Source organism: Tachyglossus aculeatus, chromosome 4, assembly GCF_015852505.1.
Source record: "Tachyglossus aculeatus isolate mTacAcu1 chromosome 4, mTacAcu1.pri, whole genome shotgun sequence".
In the NCBI taxonomy this organism is placed as follows: Eukaryota; Metazoa; Chordata; class Mammalia; order Monotremata; family Tachyglossidae; genus Tachyglossus; species Tachyglossus aculeatus.
Genome location: NC_052069.1, coordinates 1,955,295 through 1,969,115, shown reverse-complemented (window position 1 = coordinate 1,969,115; position 13,821 = coordinate 1,955,295). Strand labels below are relative to the sequence as shown.

Here is a 13,821-nt window from a genome sequence, read left to right as displayed (position 1 = left end):
GTTTTATTTGTTTTATTAATGATGTGCATGTAGTTATTTTGATGCTATTGATGCCTGTCTACTTGTTACTCCCCTCCTCAGAAATTTCCGGTGGCTACCAATCAATCTGCGCATCAGGCAGAAACTCCTCCCCCTGGGCTTCCAGGCTGTCCATCCATCCCCTGGCCCCCTCCTCCCTCCCCTCCCTTCTGTCCTTCTCCAGCCCAGCCCGCACCCTCCGCTCCTCCGTCGCTGATCTCCTCACCGTACCTCGTTCTCTCCTGTCCCGCCATCGACCCCTGGCCCACGTCCTCCCCCGGGCCTGGAATGCCCCCAATCCCTCTGCCCATCCGCCAAGCTAGCTCTCTTCCTCCCTTCAAGGCCCTGCTGAGAGCTCACCTCCTCCAGGAGGCCTTCCCACACTCAGTCCCTTCCTTCCTCTCCCCCTCGTCCCCCTCTCCATCCCCCCATCTTACCTCCTTCCCTTCCCCACAGCACCTGTATATATGTTTGTACATATTTATTACTCTATTTATTTATTTTACTTGTAGATACCTATTCTATTTATTTTATTTTGTTAGTATGTTTGGTTTTGTTCTCTCTCTCCCCCTTTTAGACTGTGAGCCCACTGTTGGGTAGGGACTGTCTCTACATGTTGCCAACTTGTACTTCCCAAGCGCTTAGTACAGTGCTCTGCACACAGTAAGCACTCAATAAGTACAATTGATTGATTGATTATATTGATGCTACTGATGCCTGTCTACTTGTTGTCTGTCTCCCCACTTCTAGACTTTGAGCCCGCTGTTGGGTAGGGACCGTCTCTGCGTGTTGCCGAATTGTACTTTCCAAGCGCTTAGTCCAGTGCTCTGCACACAGGAAGCGCTCAATAAATATGATTGAGTGACTAAATGAATTAGAGGAGCAAAGTCTGCGGGCTGGGTTGGAGTAGGATTCTATTTATTTTATTTTGTTAATATGTTTTGTTTCATTCTCTGTCTCCCCCTTCTAGACTGCGAGCCCACTGTTGGGTAGGGACCGTCTCTGTGTGTTGCCGAATTGTACTTTCCAAGCGCTTAGTCCAGTGCTCTGCACATAGTAAGCGCTCAATAAATATCACCATCAATCGTATTTATTGAGCGCTTACTATGTGCAGAGCACTGGACTAAGCGCTTGGGAACTACAAATTGGCAACATATAGAGAGAGTCCCTACCCAACAGTGGGCTCACAGTCTAAAAGGGGGAGACAGGGAACAAAACCAAACATACTAACAAAATAAAAGAAATAGAATAGATATGTACAAGTCAAATAAATAAATAAATAGAGTAATAAATATGTACAAACATATATACATATATACAGGTGCTGTGGGGAAGGGAAGGGAAATTTATTGATTTAGTCAATCAATAAATATGATTGACTAAATGAATTAGAGGAGTGAAGTCTGCGGGCTGGGTTGGAGTAGGATTCTATCTATTTTATTTTGTTAATATGTTTTGTTTCGTCGTCTGTCTCCCCCTTCTAGACTGTGAACCCGCTGTGGACTGTCTCTGTATGGTGCCAACTTCTACTTCCCAAGCGCTTAGTACAGTGCTCTGCACGCAGTAAGCGCTTAATGAATGAATGAATGCTGTCACCCATTACCCCTGCGTTTAGCGCAGGGCTTGGACCAGAGTGAGGGCAGAATAAAGACGATAGGCAAGGCAGGGCCGCGGCGGCCTGACGAAATCGGGCCAAGACGGGCCGGGCCCAACTCTATATGTTGCCAACTTGTACTTGCCAAGCGCTTAGTCCAGTGCTCTGCACACAGTAAGCGCTCAATCAATACGATTGATTGATTGATTGATTGACCCGGCCCTGAGACGGGGCCCGCTCCGCCGCCGCTAACCCGAAACTTCCTTCCCCTAGGATCGTTTCTACGCGGCCCTGCAACGCGGCGTGGACTGGTTCGCCGCGGCCATAGGCGTGCCGGCCGAGAGGAAGTACAACGGCGTCTTGTTCGGAGGTACGGCTCGCGCTCCTGATCTTTTGGGCGGCGGCGGGGCCGGAGGGATCTTCATCATCATCATCATCATCATCATCAATCGTATTTATTGAGCGCTTACTGTGTGCAGAGCACTGGACTAAGCGCTTGGGAAGTGCAAATTGTCAACATATCATCATCATCATCATCAGTCGTATTTATTGAGCGCTTACTGTGTGCAGGGCACTGGACTAAGTGCTTGGGAAGTACAAATTGGCAACATATCATCATCATCAATCGTATTTATTGAGCGCTTACTGTGTGCCGAGCACTGTACTAAGCGCATGGGAAGTACAAATTGGCAACACATAGAGACAGTCCCTACCCAACAGTGGGCTCACAGTCTAAAAGGGGGAGACAGAGAACAAAACCAAACATACCAACAAAATAAAATAAATAGGATAGATATGTACAAGTAAAATAAATAAATAAATAAATAGAGTAATAAATATGTACAACCATATATACATATAGAGACAGTCCCTACCCAACAGTGGGCTCACAGTCTAAAACCGGGCTCCCCGGCACCTCTCCGGAGCCTTGGGATTGCGAGAGAATCAATCAATCAATCAATCATATTTATTGAGCGCTTACTGTGTGCAGAGCACTGGACTAAGCACTTGGGAAGGACAAGTTGGCAACATAGAGAGACGGTCCCTACCCAACAGCGGGCTCACAGTCATTTATTCATTCAATAATATTTACCGAGTGCTTACTGTGTGTCCCCAGCACTGTACTCAGTGGAAAGAGCCCGGGCTTTGGAGTCAGAGGTCGTGGGTTCGGATCCCAGCTCCCCCACATGTCTGCTGTGTGACCTTGGGCAAGTCACTTAACTCCTCTGAGCCTCAGCAACCTCATCTGTAAAATGGAGATTAAGACTGTGAGCCCCATGTGGGACAACTTGGCCACCTTGTATCCCCCCCAGCGCTTAGAACAGTGCTCTGCACATAGTAAGCGCTTAACAAATGCCATCATCATCATTATTATTATTATTATTATTAAGCACGTGGGAGAGTACAATGAAGCAATAGACACATTCCTGGCCCACAACGAGCTTGCAGTCTAGAAGCGCGGAGACAGACACAAATAAATGAAATTACAGATATGTACATAAGTGCTGTGGGGCTGGGAAGGGGGAAGAGCAAAGGGAACAAGTCCCGGTGATGCGGAAGGGAGTGGGAGATGAGGAAAAGTGGGACAATCCGGAAAGGCCTCCTCTTCTGTCTCCCACCCCTAAACTGTGGGGGTCCCTCAAGGTTCAGTTCTGGGTTAATAATAATAATAATAATGGTATTTATTAAGCGCTTACTATGTGCAAAGCACTGTTCTAAGCGCTGGGGATTTAACAAGGTGATCAGGTTGTCCCACGGGGGGCTCCCGGGCTTCATCCCCATTTTCCAGATGAGGGAACTGAGGCCCAGAGAAGACAATCCCTTCGATGGTCCCTTGGCTTTTAACTACCACCCCTATGCGGATGATACCCAAACCTACGTGAAGTGACTTGCCCAAAGTCACACAGCCGACACTTGGCGGAGCCGGGATTTGAACCCATGACCTCTGACTCCAAAGCCCAGGCTCTTTCCACTGAGCCGCGCTGCTTATTTCTATTGATGCTACCGATTCCTGTCTACTTCTTGTGTGTCTCCCCCCTTCTAGACTGTGAGCCCGTTGTTGGGTAGGGGCCGTCTCTGTGTGTTGCTGAATTGTACTTCCCAAGCGCTTAGTCCAGTGCTCTGCACACAGTGAGCGCTCAATAAATACGATTGAATGAATAAATGAATTAGAGGAGCAAAGTCTGCGGGCTGGGTTGGAGTAGGATTCTATTTATTTGATTTTGTTAATATGTTTTGTTTTGTCGTCTGTCTCCCCCTTCTAGCCTGTGAGCCCGCTGTTGGGTAGGGACCGTCTCTAGATGTTGCCAACTTGGACTTCCCAAGCGCTTAGTACAGTGCTCTGCACACAGTAAGTGCTCAATAAATACGATTGATGATGATGATGATTGAATGAATAAATGAATTAGAGGAGCAAAGTCTGCGGGCTGGGTTGGAGTAGGATCCTATTTATTTGTTTTTGTTAATATGTTTTGTTTTGTCGTCTGTTTCCCCCTTCTAGACTGTGAACCCGCTGTTGGGTAGGGACCGTCTCTAGATGTTGCCAACTTGGACTTCCCAAGCGCTCAGTACAGTGCTCTGCACACAGTAAGCGCTCAATAAATACGATTGAATGAATAAACCGTGAGCTCCTTGTGGGCAGGGAACGTGTCTGCTTATTATGTCGTACTCTCCCAAGCACTTAGTACAGTGAGAAGCAGCGTGGCTCAGTGGAAAGAGCCCGGGCTTTGGAGTCAGGGGTCATGGGTTCTAATCCCGGCTCCGTCCCTTGTCAGCTGGGTGACTTTGGGCAAGTCACTTCACTTCCCTGTGCCTCAATGACCTCATCTGTAAAATGGGGATTAAGACTGTGAGCCCCCTGTGGGACAACCTGATCACCTTGTATTCTCCCCAGCGCTTAGAACAGTGCTTTGCACATAGTAAGCGCTTAATAAATGCTATTATTATTATTATTATTATTAATCCCCATTTTACAGATGAGATAACTGAGGCTCAGAGAATCAATCAAACGTATTTACTGAGCGCTTACTGTGTGCGGAGCACTGTACTGAGCACTTGGGAAGTCCAAGTTGGCAACATAGAGAGACGGTCCCTACCCAACAGTGGGCTCACAGTCTAGAAGGGGGAGACAGACAACAAAACAAGACATATTAACAAAATAAAATAAATAGAATAGATATGTACAAGTAAAATAAATAGAGTAATAAATACTCTAAATAAATAAAGAGAAGTTAAGTGACTTGCACAAGGCCACACAGCAGACATGTGGCAGAGTTGGAATTTGAACCCATGACCTCTGACTCCAAAGTCCGGGCTCTTTCCATTGAGCCGCGCTGCTTCACTTACCATGTGCCGGCACTGCACTAGACACCGGGCCGGGTGCCGGCTAATCGGTCCAAAAGGGAGGGAAAGAGGGAACGTTCCTTCCATTTTACAGATGAGGACACCGAGGCCCGGTGTGGGCTGAGTGACTCGCCCGAGTTACCGGGCAGGCCGGAGTTTGAACCCGCGCCCTCCCCACTGGGCCACACTCTCTCCAGCGCCGTCTGCGACGCTCCAAAGGGCAGCGAGTATAACGCTCCGTCTCTTCCAGGTCTCATCGGCTCCATCTTCTCCATCCTGCAGTTTCTGTCCTCCCCGCTGACGGGAGCGGCCTCGGATTCCTACGGCCGGAGACCCATCATGCTCCTGACGTTGGTAAGTTTGTCGCCGCATGTCATCGACATATCACCTCCCTCCCCACATCTGTCCTTCCCTCCGGCCCTCCATTTCTCCGTCCGTTCCTCCACTCTTCCGTCTGTCCCTCTGTCCTCCCCTCTGTTCCTCCATTCCTCCTTCTGTTCCTCTGTCCCTCCATTTCTCCGTCCCTCTCTCTGTCCTCCCCTCTGTCTCTCCGTTTCTCCATCTTTTCCTCTGTCCTTCCACTTCTCCATCCATCGCCCGTCCCTCCATTTTTCCGTCCATCTCTCTGTCCTTCCTTCTGTCCCTTCATTCCTCTGTCCATTCCTCTGTCCTTCCCTCTGTCCCTCCATTCCTCGGTCCATTCCTCCGTCGTTCCCTCTGTCCCTCCATTCCTCTGTCCATTCCTCCGTCCTTCCCTCTGTCCCTCCATGCCTCTGTCCATTCCTCCGTCCTTCCCTCTGTCCCTCCATTCCTCTGTCCATTCCTCCGTCCTTCCCTCTGTCCCTCCATTTCCCTGTCCATCGCTCTGTCCCTCCACTGCTCCATCCATCCCCCTGTCCCTTCATCCGTCTCCCCCTTTTAGACTGTGAGCCCACTGCTGGGTAGGGACCGTCTCTATATGTTGCCAACTTGTACTTCCCAAGCGCTTAGTACAGTGCTCTGCACACAGTAAGTGCTCAATAAATACGATTGATTGATTGATTGATCCTTCCCTCTCCCTCCATTTCTCCGTCTGTTCCTCTGTCCCTCCATTTCTCCGTCCGTTCCTCCGTCCTTTCCTCTGTCCCTCCACTCCTCCATCGTCTGAGCCCCCTCCTTCCTCTCCCCCTCCTTCCCCTCCCCACAGCACCTGTATATATGTATATGTTTGTACGTATTTATTACTCTATTTATTTTACTTGCACATATTTATTCTACTTATTTTACTTTGCTAATATGTTTTGTTTTGTTGTCTGTCTCCCCCTTTCAGACTGTGAGCCCACTGTTGGGTAGGGACCGTCTCTACATGTTGCCACCTTGTACTTCCCAAGCGCTTAGTACAGTGCTCTGCACACAGTAAGCACTCAATAAATGCTATTGAATGAATGAATGAATCCGCCAAGCTAGCTCTCTTCCTCCCTTCAAGGCCCTACTGAGATCTCACCTCCTCCAGGAGGCCTTTCCACACTGAGCCCTCTCCTTCCTCTCCCCCTCATCCCCCTCTCCATAATCCCCGACTTACCTCCTTCCCTTCCCCACAGCACCCGGCTATATGTATATATGTTTGCACGGATTTATTACTCTATTTATTGATTTATTTTACTTGTACATATTTATTCTATTTATTTTATTTTGTTAATATGTTCTGTTCTCTATCTCTCCCTTCTAAACTGTGAGCCCGCTGTTGGGTAGGGACCGTCTCTCTATGTTGCCAACTTGGACTTCCCAAGTGCTTAGTCCAGTGCTCTGCACACAGTAAGCGCTCAATAAATACGATTGATTGATTGATTGATTGCTCATCGCTCATCCTGTCCCGACTGGATGACTGCTTCAGCCTCCTCTCTGATCTCCCATCCTGCTGTCTCTCTCCACTTCAGTCTATACTTCACTCTACTGCCCGGATTCTCTTTCTAAAGAAACGCTCTGGACATGTCACTCCCCTCCTCAAAAATCTCCCGTCATTGCCTATCAACCTTCGCATGAAGCAAAAACTCCTCACCCTGGGCTTCCAGGCTGTCCATCCCCTCGCCCCCTCCTACCTCACCTCCCTCCTGTCCTTCTCCAGCCCAGCCCGCACCCTCCACTCCTCTGCCACCGCTAATCTCCTCACCGGGCCTCGTTCTCGCCCGTCCCGCCGTCGACCCCCGGCCCACGTCCTCCCCCTGGCCCAGAATGGCCTCCTTCCGCACATCGGCCAAACTAGCTCTCTTCCTCCCTTCAAAGCCCTACTGAGAGCTCACTTCCTCCAGGAAGCCTTCCCAGATTGAGCCCCCTTTTCCTCTGCTCCTCTTCCCCTCCCCATCGCCCCGACTCCCTCCCTCTGCTCTACCCCCCTCCCCACCTCACAGCACTTGTGTATATTTGTACTTATTTATTACTCTATTTTATTAATTCATTCAGTCATATTTATTGAGCGCTTACTGTGTGCAGAGCACTGGACTAAGCGCTTGGGAAGTACAAGTTGTCACTCAATCAGTGGTATTTTTTGAGTGCTTACTGTGTGAAGCTGTGTTGGAAGCAGTGCGGTCTAGAGGGAAGAGCAGGGGCCTGGCTCGTTCATCCATTCAATCGGATTTATTGAGCGCTTACTGTGTGCAGAGCACTGTACTTTGAAGTGTAATATAATTCTGTTTATTTTGATGCTTTTTCATTCATTCAATCGTATTTATTGAGCGCTTACTGCGTGCAGAGCACTGGACTAAGCGCTTGGGAAGTACAAGTTGTCACTCAATCAGTGGTATTTTTTGAGTGCTTACTGTGTGAAGCTGTGTTGGAAGCAGTGCGGTCTAGAGGGAAGAGCAGGGGCCTGGCTCGTTCATCCATTCAATCGGATTTATTGAGCGCTTACTGTGTGCAGAGCACTGTACTTTGAAGTGTAATATAATTCTGTTTATTTTGATGCTTTTTCATTCATTCAATCGTATTTATTGAGCGCTTACTGTGTGCAGAGCACTGGACTAAGCGCTTGGGAAGTACAAGCTGTCAATCAGTGGTGTTTTTTGAGTGCTTACTGTGTGAAGCTCTGTTGGAAGCAGTGTGGTCTACAGGGAAGAGCAGGGGCCTGGCTCATTTTCTTCCATTCAGTCGTATTTATTGAGCGCTTACTGTGTGCAGAGCACTGTACTTTGATGTGTAAATATAATTCTATTTATTTTGATGCCTTTTCATTCATTCATTCAGTCGTATTTATTGAGCGCTTACTGTGTGCAGAGTACTGTACTAAGCGCTTGGGAAGTCCAAGTTTATTTTATTTGTACATATTTATTCTATTTATTTTATTTTGTTAATATGTTTTGTTTTGCTCTCGGTCTCCCCCTTCTAGACTGTAAGCCCGCTGTTTTGTAGGGGCCATCTCTATCTGTTGCTGAATTGTCCTTTCCAAACGCTTAGTACAGTGCTGTGCACACAGTAAGCACTCAATAAAGATGATTGAATGAATAATAATGATGGCATTTGTTAAGTGATTACCACTACTACTACTAATAATAATGTTGGTATTTGTTAAGCGCATACTATGTGCACTTTTCTAAGTGCTGGGGTAGATACAAGGTAATCAGGTTATCCCACATGGGGCTCACAGTCTTCATCCTCATTTTCCAGATGAGGTAACTGAGGCCCAGAGAAGTTAAGTGACTTGCCCAACGTCACACAGCTGACAAGCGGTGCAGCCGGGATGAGAACTCATGACCTCTGACTCCCAAGCCCGGGCTGTTTCCACTAAGCCACGCTGTGCCAATCAATCAATCAATCAATCGTATTTATTGAGCGCTTACTGTGTGCAGAGCACTGTACTAAGCGCTTGGGAAGTACAGGTTGGCAACATATAGAGACGGTCCCTACCCAACAGTGGGCTCACAGTCTCGCTGGGGTAGATACAAGGTAATCAGATTGTCCCACATGAGGCTCCCAGTCTTCATCCCCATTTTCCAGATGAGGGAACTGAGGCCCAGAGAAGTGAAGTGACTTGCCTAGTGTCACCCAGCTGACAAGTGGCGGAGCCCGGATTAGAACCCACGACCTCTGACTCCCAAACCCGGGCTCTTAGAGAAGCAGCGTGGCTCTGTGGAAAGAGCCCGGGCTTTGGAGTCAGAGGTCGTGGGTTCAAATCCACTTGTCAGCTGGGTGACTTTGGGCAAGTCACTTCACTTCTCTGGGCTTCAGTTCCCTCATCTGTAAAATGGGGATTAAGACTGTGAGCCCCCCGTGGGACAACCTGATCACCTTGTAACTTCCCCAGCGCTGAGAACAGTGCTTTGCACATCGTAAGCGCTTAATAAATGCCATTATTATTATTATTATTATTATTTCCAATAAGCCACGCTGGTTCTCCTGAATTCATTCATTCATTCATTGTCGCATTTATTGAGTGCTTACTGTGTGCAGAGCAGTGTACTAAGCGCTTGGGAAGTCCAAGCTGGCAACATATAGAGACGGTCCCCACCCAACAGCTGGCTCACAGTCTAGAACGAGGAGACAGCAAAACAAAACATATTAACAAAATAAAATACATAGAATAAATATGTACAAATAAAATGAATAAATAAATGAAGTAATAAATACGTGCAAACGTATATACATATACACAGGTGAATGAAGGCGAGGGGATTGGGCCGGTCACTCTGTGCCCTCTTTTCATTCATTCATTCATTCAATCGTATTTATTGAGTGCTTCCTGTGTGCAGAGCACTGTACTAAGCGCTTGGGAAGTCCAAGTTGGCAACATCTAGAGACGGTCCCTACCCAACAGCGGGCTCACAGTCTAGAAGGGGGAGACAGACAACAAAACAAAACATATTAACAATATAAAATAGACAGAATAAATATGTACAAATAAAATAAATAAAGTAATAAATACGTGCAAACATATATACAGGTGAATTCATTCATTCAATCATATTTATTAAGTGCTTACTGTGTGCAGAGCACTGTACTAAGTGCTTGGGAAGTACAAGTTGGCAACATCTAGAGACGGTCCCTACCCAACAGCGGGCTTACAGTCTAGAAGGGGGAGACAGAGAACAAAACGAAACATATTAACAAAATAAAATAAATAGAATAAATATGTATAAATAAATAAAGTAATGAATGCGTGCAAACATATATACAGGTGAATGAAGGTGAGGGGATTGGGCTGGTCACTCTGTGCCCTCTTTTCATTCACTCATTCATTCAATCGCATTTATTGAGCACTTCCTGTGTGCAGAGCACCGTACTAACAGCTGTGTGACTTCGGGCAAGTCACTTCACTTCTCTGTGCCTCAGTTCCCTCATCTGTAAAATGGGGATGGAGACTGTGAGCCCCCCGGGGGACAACCTGATCACCCTGTATCCTCCCCAGCGCTTAGAACAGCACTTGTCACATCATAGACTGTGAGCCCACTGTTGGGTAGGGACCGTCTCTATATGTTGCCAACTTGTACTTATCAATCAATCAATCAATCAATCGTATTTATTGAGCGCTTACTGTGTGCAGAGCACTGGACTAAGCGCTTGGGAAGTACAAGTTGGCAACGTATAGAGACAGTCCCTTCCCAACCGTGGGCTCACAAGTGCTTAGTACAGTGCTGTGCACACGGTAAGCGCTCAATAAATACGATTGATTGATTGATTGGTAGTAAGCGCTTAACAAATACCAAAATTGTTATTATTATTACTAAGCGCTTGAGTCTTTATTCTTCCGCAGGTGGGGCTGATAGCGTCGTACGCCCTTTGGGCCGTCTCCAGGAGCTTCGGGGGCTTCCTGCTGTCCCGCGTGGTCGGCGGATTAAGCAAAGGCAACGTCAGCCTCTCGGCCGCCATCGTCGCCGACCTGCCTTCTCCCAAAGTTCGGAGCAGGGGCATGGTCAGTTGGATCGAAATGCCATCATTATTAATAATAATAATAATAATAATAATAATAATGACATTTTTAGACTGTGAGCCCACTGTTGGGTAGGGACTGTCTCTATATGTTGCCAATTTGTACTTCCCAAGCGCTTAGTACAGTGCTCTGCACATAGTAAGCGCTTGATAAATACGATTGATGATTTATTAAGCGCTTACTATGTGCAAAGCACTGTCCTCAGCGCCGGGGAGGTTACAGGGTGATCGGGTTGTCCCACGGGGGGCTCACGGTCTTCATCCCTATTTTCCAGATGAAGTCACTGAGGCCCAGAGCAGTGGTTGGCCCAAAGTCCCACAGCTGACAAGTGGCGGAGCCGGGATTCGAACCCATGACCGCTGACACCAAAGCCCCGGCTCTTTTCCACTGAGCCACGCTGCTTCTCTGTGTTATTATTATCTCCATCTTTGGCGGGGCGGGGAGGGTCTGAGCCTGAGATTTGGTCCTCATCGATTCGCCCGCTGCTACTCCCCGTCCCTTCTCTGTCACCCTCGCGCTTGGAGAGAAGCCGCGTGGCTCAGTGGGAAGAGCCCCGGCTTTGGAGTCAGAAGTCGTGGGTTCGAATCCCGGCTCCGCCAAGTGTCAGCTGTGTGACTTTGGGCAAGTCACTTCACTTCTCTGGGCCTCAGTTCCCTCATCTGGAAAATGGGGATGAAGACTGTGAGCCCCCCGTGGGACCGCCTGATCTCTCCCTCCTTCCCCTCCCCACAGCACCTGTATATATGTTTGTACGGATTTATTACTCTATTTATTTTATTTGTGCATATTTATTCTATTTATTTTATATTTTGTTAATATGTTTTGTTTTGTTCTCTGTCTCCCCCTTCTAGACTGTGAGCCTGCTGTCGGGTAGGGACCGTCTCTAGATGTTGCCAACTTGGACTTCCCAAGTGCTTAGTACAGTGCTCGGCACACAGTAAGCGCTCAATAAATATGATTGAATTGAATTGAAATCACCTTGTAACCTCCCCAGCGCTTAGAACAGTGCTTTGCACATAGTAAGTGCTTCATAAGTGCCATTATTATTATTATTATTATTTACCAGATTTACCAGAGAAGCAGCATGGCTCAGTGGAAAGAGCCCGGGCTGGGGAGCCAGAGGTCGTGGGTTCTAATTCCGGCTCAGCCGCTTATCAGCCGTTTGACCTTGGGCAAGTCACTTCACTTCTCTGGGCCTCAGTTCCCTCATCTGGAAAATGGGGATGAAGACTGTGAGCCCCACGTGGGACAACCTGATTACCTTGTATCTTCCCCAGCGCTTAGAACAGTGCTTTGCACATAGTAAGCGCTCAACAAATACCACCGTTATTATTATTATTTGCACCCTTTAGTCAGCCTACTTGTTTTGTTTTGTCGTCTGTCTCCCCCTTCCAGACTGTGAGCCCGTTGTTGGGTAGGGACTGTCTTTGTATGTTGCCAGTTTGGACTTCCCAAGCGCTTAGTACAGTGCTCCGCACACAGTAAGAGCTCAATAAATACAATTGAATGAATGACTGTATTCAGCCCTCCCTCAGCCCCGTAGCATCTGTATCCCTAATGCAGCGACCGAGAAGCAGCGCGGCTCAGTGGAAAAGAGCCCGGGCTTTGGAGTCAGAGGTCATGGGTTCAAACCCCGGCTCCTCCAATTGTCAGCTGGGTGACTTTGGGCAAGTCACTTCACTTCTCTGGGCCTCAGTTCCCTCCTCTGTAAAATGGGGATTGAGACTGAGCCCCCCGTGGGACAACCTGATCACCTTGTAACCTCCCCAGCGCTTAGAACAGTGCTTTGCACATAGTAAGCGCTTAATAAATGCCGTCATCATTATTATTATTATAATGTCTGTCTTCCCCTCTAGACTTGTAAGCATGTTCATTCAATCGTATTTATTGAGCACTTACTGCGTGCAGAGCACTGTACTAAGCACTTGGAAAGTACAATTTGGCAACAGATAGACAGTCAGTCAATCAACCAATCAATCAATCGTATTTATTGAGCGCTTACTATGAGCAGAGCACTGTACTAAGCGCTTGGGAAGTCCAAGTTGGCAACATATAGAGACAGTCCCTACCCACAGAGGGCTCACAGTTGTGGGCAGAGAACAAATCCACCAACTCTGCTATATTGGACTCTCCCAAGTGCTCTGTACACAGTAAGCATGTGGCTTAGTGGATGGAGCAAGGCCTGGGTTCTAATCTTGACCCTGCCCCTTGTCTGCCGTGTGACTTTGTGCAAGTCACTTCCCTTCTCTGGGCCTCAGTGACCTCCTCTGTAACAGCGCGGCTCTGTGGAAAGAGCCCGGGCTTGGGCGTCAGAGGTCATGGGTTCTAATTCCGACTCCGCCACCTGTCAGCTGTGTGACTTTGGGTAAGTCACTTCACTTCTCTGGGCCTCAGTTCCCTCATCTGGAAAATGGGGATTAAGACTGTGAGCCCCCCGTGGGACAACCTGATCACCTTGTATCCCCCCCAGCGCTTAGAACAGTGCTTTGCACATAATAAGTGCTTAATCAATCAATCAATCGTATTTATTGAGCACTTACTGTGTGCAGAGCACTGTACTAAGCGCTTGGGAAGTACAAGTTGGCAACATATAGAGACAGTCCCTACCCAACAGTGGGCTCACAGTCTGAAAGGGGGAGACAGAGAACAAAACCTTAACAAATACCATTATTATTATTATTATTATTAATAAAATAGAAATTGAGACTTTGAGCCCTACGTGGGACAGGGACTGTGTCCAACCCAATTACCTTGTATCTATCCCAGCGCTTAGTACAGTGCCTGGCACATAGGAAAGCACTTCCCGTCTAGACTGTGAGCCCGTTGTTGGGTAGGGACCATCTCTATATGTTGCCAACTTGTACTCCCCAAGCGCTTAGTACAGTGCTGTGCACACAGTAAGCGCTCAATAAATACCACTGAGTGAATGAAATGCCATTGATTGATTGATTGACTCGACTGATACACA

The 13,821-nt window shown here is 47.7% G+C and overlaps 1 protein-coding gene across 2 annotated transcripts in view; it reads left to right on the top strand.

The window, feature by feature from the left end:
- MFSD10 (major facilitator superfamily domain containing 10) overlaps positions 1-13,821 on the top strand; it is a 56,659-nt gene that overhangs the window by 11,590 nt on the left and 31,248 nt on the right. For both annotated transcript variants that reach the window (XM_038745271.1, XM_038745270.1), the window contains exons 3-5: positions 1,886-1,982; positions 5,205-5,308; positions 10,677-10,835. In XM_038745271.1, coding sequence (XP_038601199.1) covers positions 1,886-1,982; positions 5,205-5,308; positions 10,677-10,835 — 360 coding nt within the window. The remainder of the gene's footprint in view (positions 1-1,885; positions 1,983-5,204; positions 5,309-10,676; positions 10,836-13,821) is intronic.